At 40.0% G+C, this 27,731-nt stretch overlaps 5 protein-coding genes across 5 annotated transcripts; all 5 read left to right on the top strand.

The window, feature by feature from the left end:
• Positions 1 to 406: 406 nt before the first annotated feature.
• Positions 407 to 20,424, top strand: LOC127365969 (olfactory receptor 6C1-like). Its single transcript, XM_051404586.1, has 2 exons — positions 407 to 714; positions 19,111 to 20,424. The coding sequence occupies exon 2, from the start codon at positions 19,131 to 19,133 to the stop codon at positions 20,070 to 20,072; it is 942 nt and encodes a 313-aa protein (XP_051260546.1). The 5' UTR covers positions 407 to 714; positions 19,111 to 19,130; the 3' UTR covers positions 20,073 to 20,424.
• Positions 709 to 1,957, top strand: LOC127365972 (olfactory receptor 6C1-like). The gene has a single exon (XM_051404590.1). It carries the CDS (start codon positions 735 to 737, stop codon positions 1,665 to 1,667), a length of 933 nt encoding a protein of 310 aa, XP_051260550.1. The 5' UTR covers positions 709 to 734; the 3' UTR covers positions 1,668 to 1,957.
• LOC127365973 (putative olfactory receptor 13C6) lies at positions 4,524 to 5,805 on the top strand. Its single transcript, XM_051404591.1, is given in 2 exon segments — positions 4,524 to 5,489; positions 5,492 to 5,805. Coding segments are annotated over 2 exon segments (654 nt in total). The 5' UTR covers positions 4,524 to 4,891; the 3' UTR covers positions 5,548 to 5,805.
• LOC127365970 (putative gustatory receptor clone PTE03) lies at positions 9,698 to 11,510 on the top strand. The gene has a single exon (XM_051404587.1). The coding sequence runs from the start codon at positions 10,035 to 10,037 to the stop codon at positions 10,971 to 10,973; it is 939 nt and encodes a 312-aa protein (XP_051260547.1). The 5' UTR covers positions 9,698 to 10,034; the 3' UTR covers positions 10,974 to 11,510.
• An 824-nt stretch (positions 20,425 to 21,248) lies between the features above and the next one.
• LOC127365968 (olfactory receptor 6N1-like) lies at positions 21,249 to 24,143 on the top strand. Its single transcript, XM_051404585.1, has one exon. The coding sequence runs from the start codon at positions 22,812 to 22,814 to the stop codon at positions 23,835 to 23,837; it is 1,026 nt and encodes a 341-aa protein (XP_051260545.1). The 5' UTR covers positions 21,249 to 22,811; the 3' UTR covers positions 23,838 to 24,143.
• Positions 24,144 to 27,731: the final 3,588 nt, after the last annotated feature.

Below are 27,731 nucleotides of genomic sequence, written 5' to 3'. Positions count from 1 at the left end.
GACAACTGCAGCGCCAGAAGGCTGACTACTGGCAATATTATCTGTATGTGAACCAAAATGTGTAAGTAGAATATCAACAATTGGGAATTTCTGGCCTTTAGGATGTTGTGACTAACCAACTAACTAGTAGATCTGTTGTCATTTTCCTCGGTGCATTATATCGACTGGAGTGTATCATATCGCCTAAAGATGGTTATAGTGTTGTACCGTGTGATTTAATCCGTCCCAAAATCTGGGACGACCCATTGGGCTATTAAGTTTGAATAGCAGAAAGTGGCAAATAGCTATCTTAGCTTAATCATAGCACTGATACCCACTAGACGTTGCATGTGTTTCATATGCTGGGGTCACTGTGCCGTCTATCGTGACATCACACATTGGTTCGTGGAGTACCGTTTTTAGGCTTAAAGATCGGCTTTATGATCATCGCCATGGCGGTTTGTTGGAGCCAGCGGTGACATACTGCGAGTTGAGCTGCGTTAATTGGCTGCGCAATTTTACATTTACTTGTTCGCGCAAGTTACCAAGCAACTGCAACGTCACTGATTTCAAAGTCACATGTGAACGTCATTGAGTGTTACTGCCACAAAATAATATAAACCAATGGTATCACATCAGGTTAGTGATGGGTAGAGACAAAACAGCATGTCCCTCCCACAGATTAGTTTGTGGTAATGCAATTTCTTATCTGTGCAGCATTACATCTGAAACACGGTAAACTGTAAGATTCTGTGATGGATAATGTTTCAGTTATTACTATGTTTACTCTGTCTGGTTTAAATGGGACAACGAACTACAGAGTTACTCTGTTTGCTCTCACTTTACTGTGTTATTGTCTGATTTGGTTGGTAAATGTGACCATTATTGTGACAATCATTATGGACAAAAGCCTTCATGAACCCATGTACATCTTCCTCTGTAATCTGTGCATCAATGGACTTTATGGGACAGCAGGATTTTATCCCAAATTCCTTGTGGATCTTCTATCCAACATTCATGTAATCTCTTACGCTGGATGTTTCCTGCAGGGTTTTGTGTTGCACTCTTCAGCTTGTGCTGATTTCTCTCTTCTAGTGCTAATGGCCTATGACAGATATGTGGCTATATGTCGACCTCTGGTATACCACTCTGTGATGACTACACAAAAAATTTGTCTGCTTGTGTTTTTAGCTTGGCTTGTTCCCTTTAACCTGTTGTTTCTGAGCACAATAACCACATTAAGATCGAGGTTATGTGGCTCACACATACCTAAAATCTACTGTATTAATTTTTTGATTGGTAAACTAGCTTGTTCTGCCTCCATAGCAAATGTTATTGTTCCAGCTTTTAATTATACTTTTTATTTTGGCCATGTAATTTTTGTTGTTTGGTCTTACATATATATGATCAGAACATGCTTAACATCCAAAGAGAACAGGAGTAAATTTATGCAGACATGTTTGCCACATTTATTCTGTTTAATAGTTGTTGTTGGATCTTTGCTTTTTGATTTGTTGTACATGAGATTTGGCTCAAAAGATATATCACAAAGTGTTGAGAATTTTATGGCAATAGAATTTCTTGTTGTCCCTCCAATTATAAATCCCCTGATCTATGGTTTCAAATTGACACGAATAAGAAATCGAATTCAAAGTTTTATGTGCAGTAAAAGTTCAGTTTTTAGATAAACTTATGAGTTGGAAAAATCTGTTTGTGTCTGTATGTGATTTGGGAGAAATACTTTTGACGCTAACAATATTGTATTGTTGTATCAGTAAACAATGTGACAGTTGTACTTTACCACCATTCCAGGTTGTACAGTACAAATATACCAACACAGGACTTAAAGAAAGCAACATGAAAAGCAGGCCAACTACATTTATCTAACAATTATGTTTTAATGTTTCTCCAACCACATCACATTTAATGTATTGTCAGCCATATGTTGCTTTCAATAAATCTCTACTGGATCATAAAATGTGTTCCTTTGTATTACATAGCTGTGCCTCAAAACTGCATGAGTTGTTGGGTACTGAAAGAGAGTGGAAAACCCTTAGAGCAAAAATAGCAGCACCTACAATGTAGAGAAATAGTGGTTGTAACTTTGGGGTCTATTCTTCAAGTACAACAGTCTGAATTCATGAAGTAATTGCAAGATTATCTGAGGCAGTGATTTAAAAACAATGTAGAATATTGTTGTAACTCTCACAGTCGAGCAGTGTCTGAACCTGGTGTCTGTATAGTGCTCCCATAAGGAGTACCTTTACCTGATCAAGCTGAACAAAAAATGTAAAGCGGCCATCCCAACTATTGAAACGTCTATTATTTACTATTTATAAATTAGCAATATTTTAATTGTCTACCCTAATATGTTCTAAAGAAAAAACTGATGACCCCTGATTAAGTGATGTATTTAATTTAATATTTAATATCTGCACAACAATAACAGTACAGAACAACTGATAAACTGTACAATGAACCCACTGCAATAACTGCAGAAAATTTGTGTAAAAGATTATATCTTGTGAATTTATCAGATGAGTTTTCCTGATCATTTATGAACAATTCTCTGTTTTATGTACTTTTTCAGAAGTTAGCTTCTGCCTGAAGCTTGGCCATTGTTCTGTTAGCTTGTTGGTTGTTTTAACTGAATGCTTTTCTAAAGCAGAATGAGGCTGTTAGACAAAAAGTGAAGGCTCTGTGAATATAGTTTGTCTTCAGGTCTTCAAAGTTTAGATCTTAAAGATAATCTAAACAATTTCATACAGGTTTCTTCACATAAATTAACAAATGAGGTATAGGTCCAGTGTGTATATTTTTTAAAAGTTTTCTTACATTTCTTAAAATCAAGAAGGCCTCGCGACCCCCTGTGAAGCTTTGACGACCCCTAGAGGTGCCCCTCAGGTTGGGAACCACTGGTCTGTGGTGTTAATGTCTTGGGGAAGTAGCTTTAGAGGGAGGCCTGAAGGGAGGGGATGGGATTTTACCTACCCTAGGCATAACAACCTATTTTTTAAATTCATATAAATTCATTAATTCATTCATATAATTTTTTTTTTTAATTGATAGCATTTCACACCAAACTGTGGTGGGCAACTGGTGTGGCCACAGGGCCGTGCTCAGCGGGAGGGTGACACTTCTTCCACTCGCTCTGTAGCATGACATTTATTTTACTTGACTCAGTCTCCCCCTGTATCCCTGTTTCCACTTCACTTCCCAAGGCCCGTGCATTTCTTAGGAACTGTAACAATTGTCCATCTGTCCACCACATGCCCTCAGACGTTCCCAATGTTCCCAGTAACCTGACTACTACACCCACCTGCTCACCTGTTCTTTAATCCCCAGTTACACCCCTTAGTATTCATACCAGCTAATCTCCACCTGGCTAAACCTGAACCAAAATCTGTACATATCTGCCAGCATTTGCTTGTTAGAATGTGCATTAGCTTTGTCTTCTTTATTTTTTTAAAATTATTTATCTCTTTTTAACCTATGTGTCAAATGGATACTGCAAACCAAAGCCTATTTCCCAGTCTGCTAGCCTGAGGCCTGCTAGGTTCTGGCCTCACTGTCCTGAGCCGGTTGACCAGGAACTTGACTCTCCTGACCCAGCTAGCCTTTTGTTGCCTGTCTCCCCTGATCCTGTATCTGCTGAACTTATATGCTTAAAATTGACCAGTGAAGGAGCCACCCTCATGTATGGTAGCCATCTTTGATATGGTCTGGTCTCTCTATTTCCAGGGAGTATCCCTGCATTCAAGTCCCCAGAAGAAGTTCTGGTCACCATCAGCTTTCTCAGCTGCCCAGAGGTTCGGCATCATTGCTGCCCAGCACCATGACTGACCATGATCCAGAACCCTCTACAGCCACCTCTGCCATTCAATCAGCTGGCCCTGCCAATGCCCAGCCAGATCATTAGTCAGCAGGAGCAGCATTTATTCATCTTCACAATTAATCATGATATCAAATTAAAAAAATTATAAAAGTTGTTTGAATAAAACAATTTCCTGATGCCAAACTCAGTTTTATGTCCTGTAAAAGCAGGCAGCTAGGGAGGGACTTATCGCCCAGGGCTTCATGCGGCACTGAGCAGCTTTCATACGTATGAACAGAGCGCTGCCTCTGCAATACATCCATGCCTGTTACCCTCTGCCCTCACTGTCCTGAGCCAGCTAGTCCATCGCCACACGTCTCGCTGATCGTGTATCTCCTGAATCTATTTTCAGGGATTATCCCTCTTTCTGAGTCCTCAGAGGAAGTTATGGTCACCATCAGCTTTCTCAGCTGCCCAGTGCCACATAGCCTCCACTGCCCAGCACCAAACATGACCACCAGCCAGAACCCTAGAGCCACCTCTGCCATTTCGTCAGCTGCCTCCACCATCATCCCATCCCCAAGAAACCAAGGACCACAGGACTCGATGACTACAGAACGATGATGCACTTCTACACTGCCATCATCAAGTCCAACCTGTGTCCCTGATTCTGTATCTCCGGAACTTTATGAGACTTAAATGGGCCAGTGGAGGAGCCACCTTCATGTCTAGCAGACATCTTTGATTGGGTCTGGCCTTGCCATTTTCTGTTGGGTCCCTATGGCTCCCGAGGCTATCGGCTTTCTCAGCTGCCTGGATCTCACAGTTGACCATCACCACAGAGCTGCACAGCAACTTCTGCCATTCAGTCAGATCAGTCGGCTGTTCATTGGATTGTTTGAATTCCCATGTTCACCAGCTTATTATCTGTTGCTGTTATGAAATGATATAAGCTGATATCAGACTAACAGTTCAGGCTGTTAGGGATAGACAGACACAGAGCTGGATGCCCATTTTAGTATTGTTTCCAAATTCAAGTTATCTATTGCAACAGAATAGTTGTTTTCAGATTTTTGTAGAATTGTGAAAAAAACAAATATGGATAATGTTTCAGTTATTACTATGTTTACTCTCTCTGGGTTAAGTGACATAACAAACTACAGAGTTACTCTGTTTGCTCTCACTTTACTGTGTTATTGTCTGATTTGTTTGGTAAATGTGACCATTATTGTGACAATCATTATGGACAATAGCCTTCATGAACCCATGTACATCTTCCTCTGTAATCTGTGCATCAATGGACTTTATGGGACAGCAGGATTTTATCCCAAATTTCTCATGGATCTTCTATCTACCATTCATGTAATTTCTTATGCTGGATGTTTAGTGCAGGGTTTTGTGTTGCACTCTTCAGCTTGTGCTGATTTCTCTCTTCTAGTGCTAATGGCCTATGACAGATATGTGGCTATATGTCGACCTCTGGTATACCACTCTGTGATGACTATGCAAAGAGTTTGTGTATTTGTGTTTTTTGCTTGGCTTATACCCCTTTTTTTGGTGTTTATAGGTTCAATAACCACATTAAGATCGAGGTTATGTGGCTCACACATACCTAAAATCTACTGTATTAATTTTTGGATTCGTAAACTAGCTTGTTCTGCCTCCATAGCAAATGTTATTGTTCCAGCTTTTAATTATACTTTTATTTTGGCCATGTTATTTTTGTTGTTTGGTCTTACATATATATGATATGATGTCTGTTTGTGATTTGGGAGAAATACTTTTGACAATAACAATGTTGTATTGTTGTATCAGTCAACAATGTGACAGTTATACATTACCACCATTCCAGGTTGTACAGTACAAAAGTCCCAACACAGGACTTAAAGAATGAAAGAAAGCAATGTAGTATATTTTATCTAACAGTTATGTTTTAGTGTTTCAAATCACATCACATTTAATGTGTTTTCAGCCATATGTTGCTTTCAATAAATCTGTACCTGATCATAAAATGTGTAGCTTCTTTCACATAGCTGTGTCTCAAAACGTATTTTGCATGAGTTGTGGGGAATTGAGAGTGAAAGTGAGAAACCCTTCACATAAAAAAGTAGAAAGTAGGCAAGTGCATCTCCATCCCTGAGACTGAGACCATTACATTACACACATATATATATATATATATATATATTGATAGATTTTTGAGGGCGGAAAACACGGAACTGTTGGAATGCTACTACATGAGCAACCCCAGAGAGAAGGGATACATGCAGCGAATGTGGGACCATTGGTTACTTCAAAACCCATAATCAAGGCTAACAACGAAACAGCTGTTACCCCAGTGTTCCAACATCCGCAATCGAAAACTCCTATCACAACTAGAGATCAATGAGATACAACAACGATGCTACGGCAAGGGGGCGCCAGGACGACAGGTCAGCGGGGGGATGCCACCATCACCCCCACAATCAGAGATTGGGTGCCAAGCCCCAACAAATACCAACAGCCTCAGTACAAGAACTGCTGACCTGAGATTGAAGATCATGGCCCAATTAGAAACCTGGAACCCCCGAAGAATACCGAAGCTGACTTGTAAAGTACCTTCAGAAGATCTGCTAGTGGATGTGAATGCACTACTCCCTACGGGAACCATCACTGAGACTAATAAGCTGATACACAGTACAGCAACAGTAATCCTAGAAATGCTTGGATACAAGATGGGCTCAAACCATAACAGGCAGCATCCACCGTGGAGAATTAGATTAGAGGCCAAGATAAGGGCAACACGGAGAGAAGTTAGCCAGCTAGCAGAGCTACAGAAGGGTAACAATAAAGGGGCACCCAGAAAATACACCAAGCTCTCCATACCTGAAGCACTCGAAACTGCCAAACAGAGACTAACAGCACTGGCCACCCGGTTGAAGAGAAACACCAAGGAGGCAGAGGCCAGGAGAATAAACAAGTTGTTCTCCACTGAACCAGCCAAGGTGTACTCTCAGTGGCAGGGAGGAAATAACAACAGGCCAGACCCACCAAGAGCTGAGGTGGAAGAATCCTGGAAGGCCATATGGGAAAAAGAGGCATCACACAACCCAGATACCCAATGGCTAGTGGACCTAAGAGCAGACCACAGCAACCTCCCAGAACAAGAACCAGTAACCATCTCAATGGCAGACATCCAAGAAAGAGTGTCAAAGATGAAGAGCTGGACAGCACCAGGCCCCAATATGATCCATGCCTACTGGCTGAAGAAGGTAACAGCACTCCATGAACGCCTAGCAGCACAGATGAACCAGGTGCTAAGGGATGGGTCCCACCCAGAGTGGCTAACCCAGGGCAGAACAGTCCTAATCCTGAAGGACCCTAAGAAGGGACCCATCCCATCCAACTACCGGCCAATAACCTGTCTCTCCACAACATGGAAGGCCCTATCAGGTATCATCGCGGCTAAGATGAGTAAGCACGTAGCTCAATACATGAGCGGGGCTCAGAAGGGAATTGGTAGCAACACCAGAGGAGCCAAGCACCAGCTACTGGTCGATAGAGCAATCGCCCGAGACTGTAAGAGCAGGAAGACCAACCTGTGCACTGCCTGGATCGACTACAAGAAAGCTTACGACTCAATGCCCCACACGTGGATACTGGAATGTCTGAAACTGTATAAGATCAACAGGAACCTAAGGGCCTTCATCCAGAACTCGATGGGAATGTGGAAGACAACCCTAGAAGCCGACTCAAAGCCAATTGCCCAAGTCAACATCAAATGCGGCATATACCAAGGAGATGCGCTATCACCACTGCTGTTCTGCATAGGCCTGAACCCCCTCAGTCAGATCATCACAAAGAGTGGTTACGGGTACCAATTCCGAAGTGGAGCAACAATTAGCCACCTGCTCTACATGGATGACATCAAGCTGTACGCCAGGAATGAGCGAGAAATCGACTCGCTGATCCACACCACCAGGATCTACAGCAACGACATAGGGATGTCATTCAGATTGGACAAGTGCAGCCGGATGGTCTCAAAGAGAGGCAAGATGATCAGAACTGAAGGGGTTGACCTACCAGAGGGCAACATAGGTGATATCCAAGACAGCTACAAGTACCTTGGTATCCCACAGGCTAATGGAAACCATGAGGAAGCCACAAGGAAGTTAACCACAACCAAATACTTCCAGAGAGCAAGGCAGGTCCTGAAAAGTCAGCTGAATGGCAGGAAAAAGATCCAAGCCATCAACATGTACGCACTACCAGTCATCAGATACCCTGCTGGGATCATAAGCTGGCCAAAGGAGGAGATAGAAGCCACAGATATCAAACAAGAAAGCTCCTCACCATGCACGGAGGGTTTCACCCCAAATCCAGCACCCTGAGACTGTACGCTAAGCGGAAAGAGGGAGGCCGAGGACTAGTGAGCATCAAGGCCACTATCCAGGATGAAACATCAAAAATCCAAGACTACATCAGAAAAATGGCCACAAAGGATGAACTGCTAAGTGAATGTTTCAGGCAACAGAAACCCGATAAGAGTGCAGAGGAAGAGGAGCAGACAACCTGGAGGGACAAGCCCCTACATGGCATGTACCACCGCCAAAATGAAGAAGTGGCTGATATCGAGAAGACCTACCAATGCCTGGAAAAGGCTGGACTGAGAGGCACTGATCATGGCAGCACAAGAACAGGCCCTAGGTACAAGAGCCATAGAGGCCAAGATCTACAAGAGTAGATCTGACCCAAGGTGCAGACTATGCAAAGATGCCTCTGAGACAGTCCAGCACATAGTAGCAGGGTGTAAGATGCTAGCCGGTTCAGCGTACATGGAGAGACACAACCAAGTGGCTGGAATAGTGTACAGGAACATCTGTACCCAGTATGGAATAGAAGTACCCAAATCCCAATGGGCCGCACCACAGAAGGTGGCTGAGAACAACAGGGCCAAGGTGCTGTGGGACTTCAGCTTCCAGACTGACAAACAGGTCCTGGCTAACCAACCGGACACAGTGGTGGTAGACAAGGAGCAGAAGAAAGCGGTGGTGATAGATGTGGCCATACCAGCAGACGCCAACATCAGAAAGAAGGAACACGAAAAGGTTGAAAAGTACCAAGAGTTGAAAGAGCAGCTGGAGCAGATGTGGAAGGTCAAGGCGAGCGTGGTCCCCGTGGTAGTAGGAGCACTCAGGGCAGTGACCCCCAAACTGGGGGAGTGGCTCCAACAGATCCCAGGAACAACATCAGAAGCCTCAGTCCAGAAGAGCGCAGTCCTAGGAACAGCTAAGATACTGCGCAGAACCCTCAAACTCCCAGGCCTCTGGTAGAGGACCCGAGCTTGAGGATGACACAGATACCCCCCCAAGAGGGAAGTTTTTTAGATTTTGTTCCATGAGTTTGATCAATCACATTATTGATAGAGATAATTATTCATGGATGAAGATTCATGCCATTTCAACTGAGATTACATATTAGCCATAAACATTGTAGTGGAACTGGTACATAGATAAAAACAGCACATTTTAAGGTTACAAAAACACAGCAATTCCTATATTTAGGTGATTATACACTAATGAACACATACCAATGTATTTATGTCTGTGTGTGTGTGTGTGTGTGTGTGTGTGTGTGTATATATATATATATATATATTATGGTCTTAATCTCTAGTTTCAAGTCTTCCACGCAACACAATCGTTTAATTATGGTCCAATTTAGAGTAAAAAAGTTTTTAAGTTTAATAAAACTTTATTAAGTCGTAGAAATGTTGCTGAAAACAAAAATTTAATCTGTAAAGATTTGCCAGGGCAATTTAGCGCAACCTAGGGGGGAATACCACTGGGCCATTGTTTGTCTCGGAGGCAATGAAGTCAGCCAATCTCTGATTTCTAATGTATCCTTCCTGTTTCTAACCCCACCATAAAGTAGACATTCAACACGTCCAACAAAACTCATAATCAGGGACTCTACAGCAACATTTCCTTGAGGTGGCAGGTATCAAAAACCTTACGAGCGATAACTCACTTTCATCATATTTTATTAAACATTTTTATCATACTTATTTCTGCATTATTTGTTTGCTTAAAACAATAAGCTGTAAGTAATTACACACAGTGATTAGTGTTCTACCTCACAGCTTTCAGGATCTCAATATCAGAGGACGTGATTTCCTTATTTGAAGATACAATACTGAAAGATATAAAGAAGGTTTAAGGCTCTTTTTTTTTTTTACAAGGAATCTCTAGTTGAACCTGGTATGAGTGAAATGGAAAATGAAACTATAGTGTTTCACTTTAACCTCACCATGTTTGCAGACATAGGGTATTACCGTTATCCAGCATTTGTGCTGTGCCTCCTGCTGTTTGCCCTTATTGTCTTTGCTAATCTTGTTATAATACTGATAATATCACGAGAGAGAGCACTTCATGAGCCCATGTATATTTTTATTGCCTTTTTGTCTGTCAACTCTCTGTATGGTTCGAGTGGTTTCTTCCCAAGGTTCCTCATGGACCTTCTGGCAGATACTCATTTAATAGCACGTCCTGCTTGTTTTACTCAGATCTATATCATTTGCACATATGCTTCCTATGAAATGATGATTCTTGGCATTATGGCATATGATAGATATGTTGCTGTGTGTCATCCTTTACACTATCACAGCAAGATGACCTCTAAGACACTCTGGGGGTTGACAGCTTTTGCTTGGCTCTGTCCAGCCTTTTCTTTAGGAATGTGTCTTTATTTGACCATCAGGCTTCCTTTGTGTGGTAACAACCTTGTTAAAGTATACTGTGCCCTCTGGAATATTACTAAACTGTCATGTGTTTACACTTTGATCAACAATATTTTTGGCTTTCTGGTAACCACAAATATGTTAATTATTCCCCTGGTCTATGTTTTGTATACCTACTTTCAAATTATACTTGTGTGCAGGAGAAGCTCATCTGAATTCAAGAGTAAAGCCTTCAAGACCTGTTTGCCACATACTATTTCATTTGTCAGTTATTCCCTCTGTTTATTTTTTGACGTTGCCTTAAGTCGTGTTAATGTTGAAAAGTTAAACCCATTGTTAGCTGTAATTTTTTCATTGGAGTTTGTAATTGTACCTCCAATTCTGAACCCTTTTGTTTATGGCCTGAGGTTGCCAGAAATAAGAAAACACATCGTCAGTGTCACTCTCTTAAACTCTACTTAAGAGTCACAGAATTATTTATATTCTTATTATGATGTTTGTGAACTATTTTCTTTTAAAGCAGCATGGTCTGTCTCTGACTAAGGTCTAACAGGTACATATGATACATAACAAAGAAAGAATTTCACTGTATTGCTAACTGTTTTTTTCTGCATATGCAGCCCTTTGAATCCTTACAAAATAAAATTAACTGTTGTACTTCATTGCCCCGTGTGCAGTGTGTCATATAATAAGTTCAATAAGGATGAGTAGAACAGGGATCTCAAACTCTCTTCCCTCTGGACTGCTACATGATGTCAAAAATATAATATAATCATGTTTTTCTAGTTGTTTCATATAAATGTAAGCTTCCCCTTCATATATAATTAAAACAAAAACTGAACTGTATTTGAAAAAAATATATTTTATTTGATTCAAATTAATGGAAAAGGTCAAATGTGTGCTAATGGTTTATAAGAAGAGAGCAGGTTTTCAGGGCTTTTATTGTTGTTTGGCTGTCAGCCACAAAGATGACATAAAATGATATAAACATGTATATAATCTGCTGTTTGCCTTTTTTGTGATGTTAGTAATGGAAATATTTCCAGAAAATTGCAATTTCTTGTAGTACTTGTAGAACGTTGAAGTGGCCTTCCTATGAAATGACAATACCAGCAGCGCGCCTAAGTCAGTTTGATAAAAAACAAGCCTATTCATAATAAAATATCCATATTTAACTCACCAGCCTTCCAACATACAGTAATAAAGCATAAAATGTATTTATTTACAAGGCAAGGTCCACACAGCACACGTGAGCAGGGACAGTATACAGAAATTTGGTGCAGGTACTTTAATGCTCACAGCACTTTATAGGATAGCAATCAGACAGTGATGGAAATATAGTGGAAGAAATGTTGGAGGAACGATCTCTGGCCTGCCTGAACAATGGACAGGGTACAAGAGTAGATGTAAACATGGGTACAGTATCTTGCCTGCAGTGGCGGACTTATAGTCTTCTATGTAACACATTTCTTCTAACAATTTTAGAAGAAAATACATTTTAGAAGCTTAACCCTTGTGTGGTGTTCGGGTCTGTGGGATCCGTTTTCATTTTTTATTAAAAGAAAAATGATACAATTAATTAATTTTTCAAACTGAGACTCACTGACTTTGGCTCATTTTCTGTGAAGAACATATATCAGAATACATATTTAATGACCACACACCATACACCCCCCCTACACATTTCTATTACATATAAGATGTCCGGGTCCTAACCCTAACCCTAACATCAGAGGGTCAAATGTGCAAGTGTCAAGTCTTCCAAGGAACCCACCAAAGGAAAAAGATAATGAAGAGGGGAGAAAAAAAAAAAAACAAAAAAAAAAAAAACAAAAAAAAAATAAAAAAAAAAAAAAAAAAAAAAAAAAAAAAAAAAAAAAAAAAAAAAACAAAACTTATAATAATAAATTTAAATATACAAAAAAAAAATAAAAAAAAAAAAAAAAAAAAAAAAAAAAAAAAAAAAAAAAAAAAAAAAAACAAAATAAAAAAAAAAAAAAAAAATAAAAAAAAAAAAAAAAAAAAAAACCACAAAAAAAAAAAAACACTGTGTAAAAAAAAAAAAAAAAAAAAAAAAATAAAAAAAAAAAGAAAAAAAAATAAAAAAAAAAAAAAAAAAAAAAAAAAAAAAAAAAAAAAAAAATAATTTTAAAAAAAAAAAAAAAAAAAAAAAAAAAAAAAAAAAAAAAAAAAAAAAAAAAAAAAAAATAAAAAATAAAAAAAAAAAAAAAAAAAAAAAAAAAAAAAAAAAAAAAAAAAAAAAAAAAAAAAAAAAAAAAACAAACACCCCTAATTTTTCTTTTTCACCACTTTTTTAAAAAAAAATAACAAAACCCAATTAACCCCCTTTTTTTTCACCTCCTCCCTTTCCTCCTCCCCCTCCCTCTTTTACCTTTAATAAAAAAAAAAAATAAAAAAGGGTGGTTTATTTAAAAAAAAAAAAATTTTATTAAAAAAAAAAAAAAAAAAAAAATAAATTATTAAAAATTTTTTTAAAAAAAAAAAAAAAAATAAAAAAAAAAAAAAAAAAAAAAAAAAAAAAAAAAAAAAAAAAAAAAAAAAAAAAAAAAAAAAAAAAAAAAAAAAAAAAAAAAAAAAAAAAAAAAAAAAAAAAAAAAAAAAAAAAAACAAGTTTGTATACACGGCTGACACATCCCTGGTATCCTATGTGCCAAAGAAAGGCAAGAATGTGGTACTCATGAGTACACTGCACGGGGATGGAAGAATCTGTGACCAGGAACATCACAAACCAGAGATCATCATGGATTATAATGCCACAAAAGGAGGGGTAGACAACATGGACAAGCTGGTGACGGCCTACAGCTGCAAACGGAGGACTCTACGCTGGCCACTGGTGATATTCTTTGACATGTTGGACATCTCAGCGTACAATGCCTTTGTCATTTGGATGGCACTGAACCCAGAGTGGAAACGAGTGAAGCTCCAGAAAAGACGGCTCTTTCTTGAGGATCTGGGAAAGGCATTGGTGAGACCACAAATCGAGAGAAGAAAACATATCCCCAGAACCCCAGCCTCTGCAGCCATGGTGAGGAGGATTCAGGAGGAGAATGCTGGTGCCCTGTCCACCCAACCTACAGAACCACAATCTGCAGAGCCTGAAGTAAGTGTGTGATGCTGTTGCAGTACATGTCTGGCACTCATGTCTTGTGAGAGAGAGAGAGAGAGGTGTTAGTAAAATTCCTGATCTTTTCATTATTCTAGGTTGTGAACACCAGCAACAAGAAGAAGCGGTGCGAAGTGTGCGGACCCAAGATGGACAGGAAAACACAATATACATGCATCAAGTGCAAAAAGTATATCTGCAACACACACACAGTAAAGCTCTGCCCCTCATGTGTTGTATAGGCTAGTGGCTAAAGGCCATGTGTTCAATGGGGCTGATATGTTTACTCTGTGTTCATGTGTTCAGCTTGTGTTGTGCACCTGAATGGGTTAAATTTCAAGTTCAAAGAAATAAAAGTCAGTAGTTTTGAAAAACCTTGCTTCACTTGTAAATTTGTTTCCACTCATATCTTGATTTTAATTGATTTTCTTTATTATGTTTTAAATAATAAGTTATAAATGTGACCTAACAAAGGTAAAGGGCAAATATTAACCATATATATTGTTTATACTGCTTGTAATTGGGATAAGGTAAACATCTGTTCAGTATTTTAAAATAAAAGTGTTTGATTGTGAGGCATTAAAAGCCACAAAATGCAACGGGTCCATCAGACCCACAAACGCTGGCTGAGTAACAACAATATGAACATTACACAAGGGTTAAGATAACGTTTGATGAATGTGAATGTAACCAGTTTAAGGCATCTACATGCTACTGCGAAAAGTACAATGGACACATATCTTGATTATTTTTTTTTGGATAGATCCGTTGCCTTGTGTAATACAATAGAAACACAAAACTGAACTGGTGCGGTCCAGAAATCAGATCATCCTCAAGTCTGGCACAGAGTGGCAGATAATGCTGGACATGGATGACCACACATTTGCCCGGTATTTCAGGATCCCTAAAACCTGGTTTGAGGTCCTTCAAAGGTACCTACAGGAGGGTGGCCTGCAAAGTAACCACTACCAAGGGCGGCCTCCCCTGCCTATTGGCAAGAAGGTGCTCATGTTCCTGTGGTACATGGCCAACCAGAACTGCTTCCAGGAGATATCTGACAAGTTCAGTGTCTCATCGTCATCAGTACACCGTGCCATACTTCAAGTGCAGACCATCATGTCCACCCTTGGCCAGGCCTTTGTCTCTTGGCCTACAGGCTGTGAGAAGAGGGTGTCTGCCACCAGTTTTCGAAAACACATCTGGTCCTGAGGGGGTCATTGGAGCGATTGATGGCTGCCACATCAGGATCCAGAGGCAACCGGTCAGAGGAGGGGACTACATGAACAGGAAGTCCTACTACTCTGTCCTCCTCCAGGGGATTGTCAATGCTGAAGGCCGCTTCATCAACGTCTTCACTGGAATCCCTGGCAGAGTGCATGATGCCAGGCTGCTGCTGTCCTTCCCATTTTTCCAACAATGGCAGGAGACAATGGGGGAGTACCGTCTGCTGGGGGATAGCGCTTACATCAGTCAGACTTTCCCCTTCATCATCACCCCCCGACGTGACAACGGGGCTCTCACAGATGCAGGCCTTCGCCGCAACGGCGACATCAGCTGGGGTAGAGTCATCATTGAGCAGGCATTTGGGAGGATGAAGTGCAAGTGGAGGCGCTTGAGAGACTTGCAAAACACATGCACCGTCACTGTGGTGAAGATCATTTTGGCTGCATGTTACCTTCACAACTTTGCCCATGGTGCCTTGATAGGATGTGAAGAGAGGAAGATGGCAACGAGTAGGAAGTGTGTAAGAAGTTCCTGTGTTTTGTAAGTTTATTTAATGGGGGAAAATGGAAAGGCTTGTGTCGCACAGTAATCACATTGTAGAACCAGATAAAAACACTTAAGTGAATGTGCATAAGAAAAGGTCACATTCCAGACTCAAAATGGGCAATACACAGTTCACACTTGCATTCATATTCCAGCTTCATCACACTTACAATTAATGTTTCTTTAGTTATAGACCAGTCTATTTAATGGGGGAAAATGGAAAGGTCACATTCCAGACTCAATGGGCCATACAGTGTCAGTGTCATGTCACTCAGTATGTAGATACCTTCAAGTAAAATGTAACCAACATTTTTTTCCATTCTGAAATCTTTGGCCACAACTATGCACTGACATGGTTCATACTATTTATGGGTGTGATAACAATGCAAGGTATCCTTTGCATGACTGTGTGGTGCCTTTGTAACTAAACACACCTGGGTGACATTCAAACACACTCAAGCTTGGATGAGTTAAACAATATACATGTTTATTTTAAGACAAAAAGTTATAACAATAATAAAAGTGCAAAATAAGAGTACAAAACAAAAGGCTAATCTAAGTTAAAAAATAGAAAGCTGAAATTGTATTGCCAGGTAGGTTTTTACACATACAAGGAATTTGTCTTGGTGCAATGGTGCTTAAAATAAAAAAATCACACAAAAAAATAAGATAAATATATAAATCACACAAATATATAGAAGTCACACAAAAATCACACAAGAATAAAGTCAAATAGAAAAAAGAAAAAAATAGACAAAGCTTTTGAGTATTTTGTCATTGTCCGGCCTTACTTCTTGTCCTGCTGAACAACTGGATGAGGGCACTTCGAGTTTCCCTCATCTCCGCCATGCTCACATCTTGTCGCCTCTGGGCAGCAGCATCAGACCTCTCGAGGTGGGCCAAGAGGTCATCCTCCAGCCTCTGCTGCTTCCGCGACCTCTGCGTGCCAGAGGGTGTGGTGGGGACGGGAGCTGGAGTTCGACTGGCTGAGGAAGAAGCAGGAGACGGGGAAGAGGAGCTGTTGGACTGCGCTGGAGAGGGAGCTCTGGTGGGCAGTGCTGACAACTCTGAGTTGCAGGGAGATGATGAGGGATCCCAGTCTGCTGACGCTGGTGAGGGAGGACCGCTGGACTGCCTCAGTGCATCTGGTCGGCGTATCACGACACCAGCACAATTTCTCCCCACAACAGGTGGGTCGACGTCGTGATTTCCCCCAATCAGCTCGTCCATCTCCGCGTAGAACTGGTAGCGGACAGGCCCCCTTCCTTTCGACGCGTTATTGTCCTTACATTTTTTGTATCCCTCCACCAGCGTCAACCACTTGCATCCCACCATCTCATGCTGGAAGTGCTGCCTGAACTGTCTGCCAAGCTTCCCAGCCATCTCCTCCCACAGCAGTCTCTTCGTTTTCTTCCCCAACCTCAGCCGCCGGTTGAGGTCATTGAGGGACTTTGCAGGTCCCTCACCCTCTACCCCCAGATGGATCCCCATCAGGTGGATTAGGAAGAGGGTCTGCTCTTTGTTGAAGCCGTCTTCACAGGAAGTGGTGCAGTAACCTGGACATTGCAGGTATCTGAATCATAAAAAAGAAACAAGTCAGCACAGTACTTGCAGCACCCAGGGATAAATGACTCTTGAAGTACGCTCATGTCTACAGTATCATGTTTTTTAATAACTCACCCGTGCAAGTGCAATCTGCTGGGTGTAGGTCGGCTGCCACCATAAAGCCCTCATGTACAAAGTAAGTGCACAAAGCAAGTTATAGATCATATTATAAATGCTGTTACTTTGAGTATACAAAAAAGAACAACCCAGGGTAGGAAGAAGATGGTGCCATGGTGGAATTAAGAATGCAGTAGAGCTGTTAAAAAGTGCACCAAAGCATTCAGAGCTTTGAGGAAAAACATGTCTCAAGAGAACCTTATAGATTACCAAAGGAAAAATACGGAGCCCCTAAAGGGACATAGTTTCTTGCGCACATCAGAAAGTACGTTTTTCAAGCATTGCTTAACAACATCGGCTTGGGAAGAACACTTGCTGACTCAGTCGACAAGATGTGCAGAGCAGTCGAGAGGCAGATGACAGCCACTCAGTCCCCTAGGCCAGATGAAGGCCTCAAAGCTTTGGTCAAAATGGAACATCCCAAACTGCATAGGTACCATAGATGGGAACCACTGCAGCACCCAAAAATTACTACTTCAAGAAGGCTTATCACTTCTGCCCTCAACCCCAGTTTCTGTAGCTTCTCCTACCGACGAACAGTCCAATTCTGATTCAGCCATTTTTGCAAATGCGGCAGAGTCCATGAAACTTGTGTTCAAAAACACAGTGGACTAGCAGTGTGAGTGGCTGTCAAACACTGCAGTGGGTATACCCATTGTACCCACAGCAAATGTGATGGAGAAAGTAACTAACCATTTGCATGCAGAGGTTACGGATTTTGGCTCGAAATGCCATGCACGGCAAATGTAGTCTGACTTCCAAGAGGCCCCCGTCTACAGAACATAAAAATGTTCTGTCCTCCATTACATCTGCTGTCCCTGAAAACAAAGACCTGTGACTGAGGTACATACAATGATGATACAATGACAGCAGATGGTATCAATGCAGGCTTCCCTTGAGTCTCTTTTGCAACAACAGTGACAAAGTGAAAGAGATTGGACCTTTTAAAGAAGCAGTAATATCTCTATTTTCATCTCAATCACCCAAACTATGAACAGATGTTGCAAAATGTGAAATATTGTACTATTTTTCAGAAATACAAACCTGAGTCTAGGAAACCTACTGGCTTACATCAACAAATCAAGGTGACGGAACCATGGGAAACATTAGGTTTGGACCTCATGAGCCCCCAGCCCCATACTTCCTTGGGATACACCCAATTACTTGTTCTGGTACACTATTATAGTTGGTGGGTTGAGTTGTTTCCTTCAAGTAATTCCACTTCCACAATCAGCAAGTATCTACGGAAGGACGTCTCAATTCTGACTGGCTATTAAGTAGTCCCAGTCATCTATCCCAACATCTGGGAGGAACCATTGGCTATTAAGTTTGTATTCCACAAAGAAAGTGGAAAGTGTTCATTATAGAAATAATTCCCACTAGACGTTAAATGTGTTTCACATGATATGGTTATTTTAACACCTGCTGTGATAGACAGTTGTGTTCGTGCTAGGGGGGCCTAGCTAGCATAAGCCAACAGTCTTGTGGTGACGGCGAATAACCAGATTTTGTATCATCCACAGCAACAGGTGTGTTATCTGAGTACTCTGTACATCACTCATGACTCAGAGTAACTAATACGTTCATGGAGTCATGGTTTAACATATGCAGTGCTCAAATCACAGTTGGCACAAAAAGCAAAAAGCAACAACTGTTGTATCGTCTGATTGTTTCACTTCTCGTCTCTTGCTCCATCAGACTTCAGATCAGATTTTCTATAAAATGTCTATGTTTAAAAGCAAATAATACACATTTACTTGTTCCGCAAGTTACTGCTCTACCAAGCAACAGCAACATCCCTGATTGGAAGTTTGAAGTCCCACGTGTACAATGTCATCAAGTGTTACTGCCTGAAATAATATAAACCAATGATAACACATCAGGTTAGTGATGGGTAGACACAAGACAGCATGCCCCTTTTCCTTCCCACAAATTAGTTTGTGGTAATGCAATTTCTTATCTGTGCAGCATTACATCTGAAACAAGGTAAACTGTAAGATTCTGTGATGGATAATGTTTCAGTTATTACTATGTTTACTCTGTCTGGGTTAAATGGGACAACAAACTACAGAGTTACTCTCTTTGCGCTCACTTTGCTGTGTTATTGTCTGATTTGGTTGGTAAATGTGACCATTATTGTGACAATTATTATGGACAAAAGCCTTCATGAACCCATGTACATCTTCCTCTGTAATCTGTGCATCAATGGACTTTATGGGACAGCAGGATTTTATCCCAAATTTCTCATGGATCTTCTATCCACCACTCATGTAATCTCTTACGCTGGATGTTTCCTGCAGGGTTTTGTGTTGCACTCTTCAGTCTGTGCTGATTTCTCTATTCTAGGCCTAATGGCCTATGACAGATATGTGGCTATATGTCGACCTCTGGTATACCACTCTGTGATGACTATACAAAGAGTTTGTGTGTTTTTGTTTTTAGCTTGGCTTGTTCCATTTTACCTGTTGTTCCTGAGCACAATAACCACATTAAGATCGAGGTTATGTGGCTCACACATACCTAAAATCTACTGTATTAATTTTTTGATTGGTAAACTAGCTTGTTCTGCCTCCATAGCAAATGTTATTGTTCCAGCTTTTAATTATACTTTTGGTTCTGGCCTTGTTATTTTTGTTGTTTGGTCTTACATATATATAATCAGAACATGTTTAACATCCAAAGAGAACAGGAGTAAATTTATGCAAACATGTTTGCCACATTTATTCTGTTTAATTCTTTTTTTTGGATCTCTGGCTTTTGATCTATTATATGTGCGATTTGGGTCAAAAGATATATCACAAAGTGTTGAGAATTTTATGGCAATAGAATTTCTTGTTGTCCCTCCAATAATAAATCCCCTGATCTATGGTTTCAAATTGACACGAATAAGAAATCGAATTCAAAGTTTTATGTGTGGTAAAAGTTCAGTTTTTAGACAAAAGTCATGAGTTGGTCTGCAAAGATAAAAATCTGTGTATGTATGTGATTTGGGAAAAATATCTAAATCAATCTAACAATATAGTATTGTTGTGTCAGTAGACAATGTGACATTTATACATAACCACCATTCCAGGTTGTATGATATAAAAGTGCCAACACAGCACTTAAAGAATGAAAGAAAGCAATTTAGTTTGAACAGTCTGTGTCAATTATGTTTTTAGCCATATGTTCCTTTCAATAAATCTGATCATAAAATGTATAGCCTACATTTTACATAGCTGTGTTTCAAAACTTATCTTACATGAGTTGTGGGGAATTAAAAGAGAAAGTGATGCAAGGAATTAAATTTCGGAAAATAAAGAGTAGGTATGTGCATTTCTATTAATGAGACTGATGCGATATAAATCTCAATGCATTGCCAATGTGATATGATACAATGCACCCCAATTGCAAAGCAGTGCAATTTGACACAGTTGGATTTAACACGATACAAAATGATATGATCCTATCCAATTCAGTATGGTACATTGATTTTATTACTATTATTATTACTTATTATTACTTCTATACACAACAAACCGTAGATTAATTTAAAATGTATATTTCACATCTTTGTTTCTATTACCACAACTAAATAAGCACTAATTTGTGCTTCTTCTTTTTTTACCTCTAAAAAAATACAACAGATTTAAAAAAAAAAAACGGCCCCTGGACCTAGCCTTGTTTTAAATTGTATAAAGGTAAACTATTATTGACAGTTACAGACTGCTGTAAACACTAGTCTCATCATCATAACACCTCACACCCAAAATCCTTAGATACAATCTAAAGATGACATCTAGACAACTTTTGATATGTTGAACAAATGTATGCCTCAATGGCTGTTAAACAACAAAGACAGAAAGAAATAACATTATGCACAAAAAGGTGTCATGACCCGGCATGTGAGCCATGATAAACAGCGGGAGATACAGGTTTATTACTTAACATACAAGAACCCAAAAAACATACTAAAGTTACATGGTGTGTTAATATCACTGTGTCAGCAGACGGATTAGTGAGTAGGTAGTCAATGGATGTTGTATAATATAAACGGACTAAGACAGCCACCTCCTAAATACTGCTGGAAACTGGCCAGGTGCTCCCAATTGCACTGATGAACTCCTACCAAAGACCTGCAACACCATAAACCTAATTTCCCTCATTGGTCTGAGTGTCATTTTCTACAAGCCTTATATCTCCTTGGACCCATGCCGGTATAATAGTCAAGATTAATTTGTTACTTTTGGGATACTTTGCCTTCAAAATTGATTTCATAAATAAAACAGACAATTTATTCTGATTTAGACATTGTGTTTAAACAACACTGAAATTAGTCTCAAATTTGGCGTCCAATTCGGCAGTTACAGGGAAAGTTAAGGGAAATTTTCTTCACCCTTTTCTGCAACTCTGGTCAATGCTACTTGGACTGCAAATGGAAACCAGAATGCTTCTGATACAAAATTCATATGCTGTTTCAAAGTCAAAGTCAAAGTCAGCTTTAATGTCAATTCATCACATGCACCAGACATACAAGGAATCAAGAGGACATTTCTCATTCACCCACGGTGAAACAGATAAAGTGCACAGGCACATATATTTATAGATGCATCTACATGTTCATGCATCCACACACACTTGACGTCCATGCCAAATTTCAACCTTCAAGGGCGGAAACTGCAGCCGTCAAAGGGTGGGGAAATTTTTGTGGACGAACCGTCGAACCAACCTACTGAATAAATAATTTACAGTGCAATGGAAAAAATCAGGAAGTTTCTGCAAGTTAGTTTTCATACTGGAAAGAAATGCATGCAAACTAAAGTAGGACAGCATATTAAAAATCTGAAAACCAAGGGTAGTCTTTAGGGCTGACACCTTGTGGTCAGTTGGTCGGTTCTTTGGTCAATATGCTGTCATCTGACCAAAATCTCAGTGGTCTTTAGTAAAGAAAAGTCTCTTCATCTGTTATTTCAGGGAAAGAGGAACATGTGCAAACCTGATGTATGTTAGAAATAACATACAAATGTGCTACTGTTTTAATAATCTTATGGTTTAATAGACAATAACACCTATAAGTCAAAATGTCCCCGTTTTCACAACTTCAACTGGCAGCCTGGAGACTATAGGACTTAACTTACTGAACATTTACTGAACTCCAAACTAACTGACACATTGTCAAATAACCAGCAAAAATATTTACTTCAGAGCCAGCCTCAGAGGACAGAAGAGCTGGTTGGATTTACTTTATTTTTGATGGCAAGAGATGTGTACAATTTACTACGGAATGCTGTAGAGCAAAAATGGCTCTTAATGGGATAGTAACAAAGAATAAAGCTCAGTGACGGATTAATAACGTGTCTGTGACGTGACTTCAAACTTGGAAGCTGTAAGTTTTGTCACATTTTATGCTGTTTTTAGTTGTTTACCCTGCTGAACTTTGCTTTAGCACGTTGCTAAGTGGCTACTGCCTCAAGCTGTAGGATTTTGTAACATTAATATTGTAATATTAACGGACAGTAAAGAGAAACTGTGTTAGCGCTTAGTCTTATTTGAGACATCTGAGACAACAAAATAACGCCAGTAGTAGGCTTTATACTGTGTTAGCTTTATTGTTGATTGGATTGTTTGAATTCCCATGTTCGCAGGTCATTATCTGTTGCTACCATGAAACTATATGAACTCAGGCTGTTCGACAGATACAGAGCTGGATGACCTTTTTAGTAGCGTTTGCGAATGCAATTTCCTTGTTTTGGATTTTTAATGACATAGAAAATTGTATAATTTTTTATATGATGGATAATGTTTCAGTCATTATTATGTTTACTCTGTCAGGGTTAAATGATATAGCAAACTACAGAGTTACTCTGTTTGCTCTCACTTTGCTGTGTTACTGTGTGATTTGGCTGTCAAATGTGACCATTATTGTGACAATCATTATGGACAAAAGCCTTCATGAACCCATGTACATCTTCCTCTGTAATCTGTGCATCAATGGACTTTATGGGACAGCAGGATTTTATCCCAAATTCCTTGTGGATCTTCTATCCACCACTCATGTAATCTCTTATGCTGGATGTCTCCTGCAGGGTTTTGTGTTGCACTCTTCAGCTTGTGCTGATTTTTCTCTTCTAGTGCTAATGGCCTATGACAGATATGTGGCTATATGTCGACCTCTGGTATACCACTCTGTGATGACTACACAAAAAATTGCTGTGTTTTTGTTTTTCGCTTGGCTTATACCCCTTTATTTGGTGTTCATAGGCATAGTTACAACATTAAACTTGCAGCTTTGTGGCTCACACATACCAAAAATCTACTGTATTCATTATTTGATGCGTAAACTAGCTTGTTCTGCCACCATAGCAAATATTATTGTTCCAGCTTTTAATTATACTTTTTATTCTGGACATTTTATTTTTGTTGTTTGGTCTTACATATATATGATCAGAACATGCTTAACATCCAAAGAGAACAGAAGTAAATTTTTGCAGACATGTTTGCCACATTTGTTCTGTTTAATAGTTGTTGTTGGATCTTTGCTTTCTGATTTGTTTTTCACAAGATTTGGGTCAAAAGATATATCACAAAGTGTCGAGAATTTTATGGCAATAGAATTTCTTGTTGTCCCTCCAATTATAAATCCCCTGATCTATGGTTTCAAATTGACACGAATAAGAATTCGAATTCAAAGTTTTATGTGCAGTAAAAGTAACGTTTTAAGACAAAAGTCATGAATTAGAAAAATCAGTTTGTTGTGATTTACCAGAAATATCCATTAAATCTAACAATATAGTATTGTTGTATCAGTAAACAATGAGACATTTATACATTACCACCGTTCCAGGTTGTACAGTACAAATATACCAATACAGGACTTAAGCAACATGGAAAGCAGGCCAACTACATTTATTTGATGTTTAATTTATTTGACTTGATGTTTCAATGTTTCTCCAGTCACATCACATTTAATGTATTGTCAGCCATATGATGCTTCCAATAAGTCTGTACCTGATCATAAAATATGTACCTTGTTTCACACAGCTGTGTCTCTAAACTTATTCTGCATGAGTTGTTGGGTACTGAAAGAGAGAGAAAGTGAGAAACCTTTCAAGTAAAAAAGCAGCAGTCACAAACACAATGTAGAAAATCACACATTCAAAAGTATTTATCCAGTGTCTCTGTTGTACAACAATCTGAAATCATGAAGTAATTGCAAGATTTTCTGAGGCAGTGATTTAGCTAAACAAAAAAAAACAGCCATCCCAACTATTGAAACATTCATTATTTACTTCCCTGTTAAAAACTCAAGTCACAGTCAAATATACTCATACTGTAATACTACTTTTTTTTTTATCAAAATGTACCTAATTTTCTTGCCCCACTTGCATTTCAAAAGCACATTTATAAAAAACCCAGGGTAGAGGGAGGTCTGGTTTTCAGCATTACTGGGCCTGTGTTCTAGCAGAACTTTATTCTGAGGGAAAGATTAAGCATTAGTAATGATTTAATTGTCAACCCTATTATTTTATGAAGGTGACCAAACGCACATATTGCTATTGCGTATCCCATCAAGGAGTAAACTGATGACCCCTGACTAAGTGATGTATTTAATTTAATATTTCATATTATAGTCAATGCACAATAACAGTACAGAACAACTGAGAAACTGTATAATGAACCCAAACGCAGTAACTGCAGAAAGTTTGTGTCAAAGTAGCGTGAATTTATCAGATAATAATAATTATAATTTAGGAACAATTCTCTGTCTGTATTTTGTACTTTTTAAAGTTATCTTCTGCCTGAAGCTTGGCCATTGTTCTGTTTGGTTGTTTTATCTGTGTACTTTTTCTAATGTAGAATGAGGCTGTTAGACAAAAAGTGAAGGCTCTGTGAATATAGTTCGTCTTCAGGTCTTTAAAGTTTAGATCGTAAATATAATCTAAACAATTTAATTTGAGTTTCTTTACATAAATGAATGAAATGAGGTATAGGTCCAGTGTGTATATTTTTTAAGTTGTCTTACATTCATGAAAAACAAGAAGGCCTCGCGACCCCCTGTGATGCTTTGTCAAGTGTAACGTCATACACTCCACCATCGTGAGACTGGAAACACAACATCCAGACGCATTCATCGCCATCTCTGGGGATTTTAATCACGTCATACTGGACTCCACACTGCCAGACTTTCACCAGTTTGTAAGCTGCCCCACTAGGAAGAACAGGACATTAGACCTCCTGTATGCCAACTCGAGGGAAGCTGACATTGCCACTCCTCTGCCCCCACTGGGAAAGTCTGACCATACCCTGGTCCTGCTCACGCCACAGTACAAACCACAGATCCAGAGACAGTCCACGACCAAACGCTCCTTCAGGAAATGGTCTCCTGAGGCAGCAGAGGCTCTGAGGCAGTGCTTTGAATGTGCTGACTGGAGCATCCTGCAGAAGACACATGGTGAGGACATCGAGGGGGTCACACACTGCACTACTGACTACCTGAACTTCTGCATGATGTTGTGGTTCCCACTAGAACTGTACACTGCTTCCCCAACAACAAGCCCTGGATCACCAGTAATGTCAAGGACATCCTGAACAGGAAGAAGACAGTTCAACACCCCTCCCCACCACCATCACCAAGGATCAGGTGAGCAGAAAGCTGAGGAGGCTTCGTCCAAGGAAAGCAGCGGGCCCGAACAAAGTGTGTCCAAGCATGCTTAAAGCCTGTTCTGCTGAACTGGGGGAGCCACTCCAGCATGTCTTCAACCTGAGCCTGCAGCTGGGGAGGGTCCCAGTGCTCTGGAAGACTTCATGTCTCATCCCGGTTCGTAAGAAAAAACATCCCAGGGAGCCAGGTGACTTCAGACCAGTAGCACTGACATCACACATTATGAAGACCTTTGAACAGCTGCTGCTCCATGTCCTCAGACCCCAGGTCCACCACGCACAAGATCCACTGCAGTTTGGATACGAGGAGTAGGTGGGCGTGGAGGATGCCATCCTCTATCTGCTCCATAGGGCCTACTCTCATCTGGACAAGGAGAGCGGTGCTGTGAGAATTGCATTTTTTGATTTCTTCAGCACCTTCAACACCATCCAGCCGCTCCTGCTAAGAGACAAGCTGGCAGAGATGAGGGTGGACCCACTCCTGGTGACATGGATTACGGACTACCTCACGGAGAGACCACAGTACGTCAGACTGAAGGGCTGCACGTCAGCAGCACCGGAGCACCACAGAGGACCGTGCTCTCTCCCTTCCTCTTCACCTTGTACACATCTGACTTCCAGTATAACTCCGGGCTCTACCACATGCAGAAATACTCGGATAATACTGCGATAGTTGGCTGTATCAAGGATGGATGGATGGGACGGACCACATTATCCTTACCTCTTCTATTCACGCTGTCTTTCTGAGTTTGCCCAAAAAGTGGCATTCTTCATTCACTGTAGCCACCTCAGCATCCCTGCCAGCTAACAACAAACCTGTCGGTCCCAGTCTTCGAGCCTCTAGCCTGCATCCCAGTCAGCTAGCTTCAGAATCTTTAGCCTCTGATCTCAAAGTCAGCTAGCCTTGTGATTCACAGTTGACCATCAACACAGAGCTGCACAGCACCACAGACCCTCCTCTCCCCAGCACAGCTACTAACTACCAGCCAGAACCCTGTGCAGCAACTTCTGCAATTCAGTCAGATAGGTCGGCTGTCAATGAGCACATTTAAATGTCGGTAATTGCGTAATTTAATTATAAAAAGTAATATTTACATTTATACATGACGTTACATTTTTAGTTACTCTAGTAGTAGTAGAATTACATTAACCTGTTACTCCCAAGACTGCTGCCAACACCCAACCACATCGTCAGTGGGCCGATGGATTGGGCCATGTTCACATGCTCATTATCTGTTGCTCTTATGAAAGGATATAAAGTGATATCATACTGACAGTTCAGGCTGTTAGGGACAGAGAGACACAGAGCTAGATGTCCATTTTAGTAGTGTTTCCAAATGCAATTTCCTTTCTCTAATGCGGTAGAATAGTTGTTTTAGATTTTTAATGGTTGTAGTTGTATTGTAAATATGGATAATGTTTCGTTTACTATGTTTACTCTGTCAGGGTCAAGTGACATAACAAACTACAGAGTTACTCTGTTTGCTCTCACTTTGCTGTGTTACTGTGTGATTTGGTTAGTAAATGTGACCATTATTGTGACAATCATTGTGGACAAAAGCCTTCATGAACCCATGTACATCTTCCTCTGTAATCTGTGCATCAATGGACTTTATGGGACAGCAGGATTTTATCCCAAATTCCTTGTGGATCTTCTATCCAACATTCATGTAATCTCTTATGCTGGATGTTTCCTGCAGGGTTTTGTGTTGCACTCTTCAGTCTGTACTGATTTCTCTCTTCTAGTGCTAATGGCCTATGACAGATATGTGGCTATATGTCGACCTCTGGTATACCACTCTGTGATGACTATACAAAGAGTTTGTGTATTTGTGTTTTTTGCTTGGCTTATACCCCTTTGATCATTAAGGGGTTTGAAGAGAATGATTTCATATCATTTTCTGGATTTTACAGGGAACCAGAGCAGAAAAGCTAATATGGGAGAAATATGATCTATTTTCTTAGTT

This window comes from Dicentrarchus labrax, unplaced genomic scaffold (genome assembly GCF_905237075.1).
Source record: "Dicentrarchus labrax unplaced genomic scaffold, dlabrax2021, whole genome shotgun sequence".
Classification (NCBI taxonomy): Eukaryota; Metazoa; Chordata; class Actinopteri; family Moronidae; genus Dicentrarchus; species Dicentrarchus labrax.
This window is presented reverse-complemented; position numbering and strand designations above follow the sequence as displayed.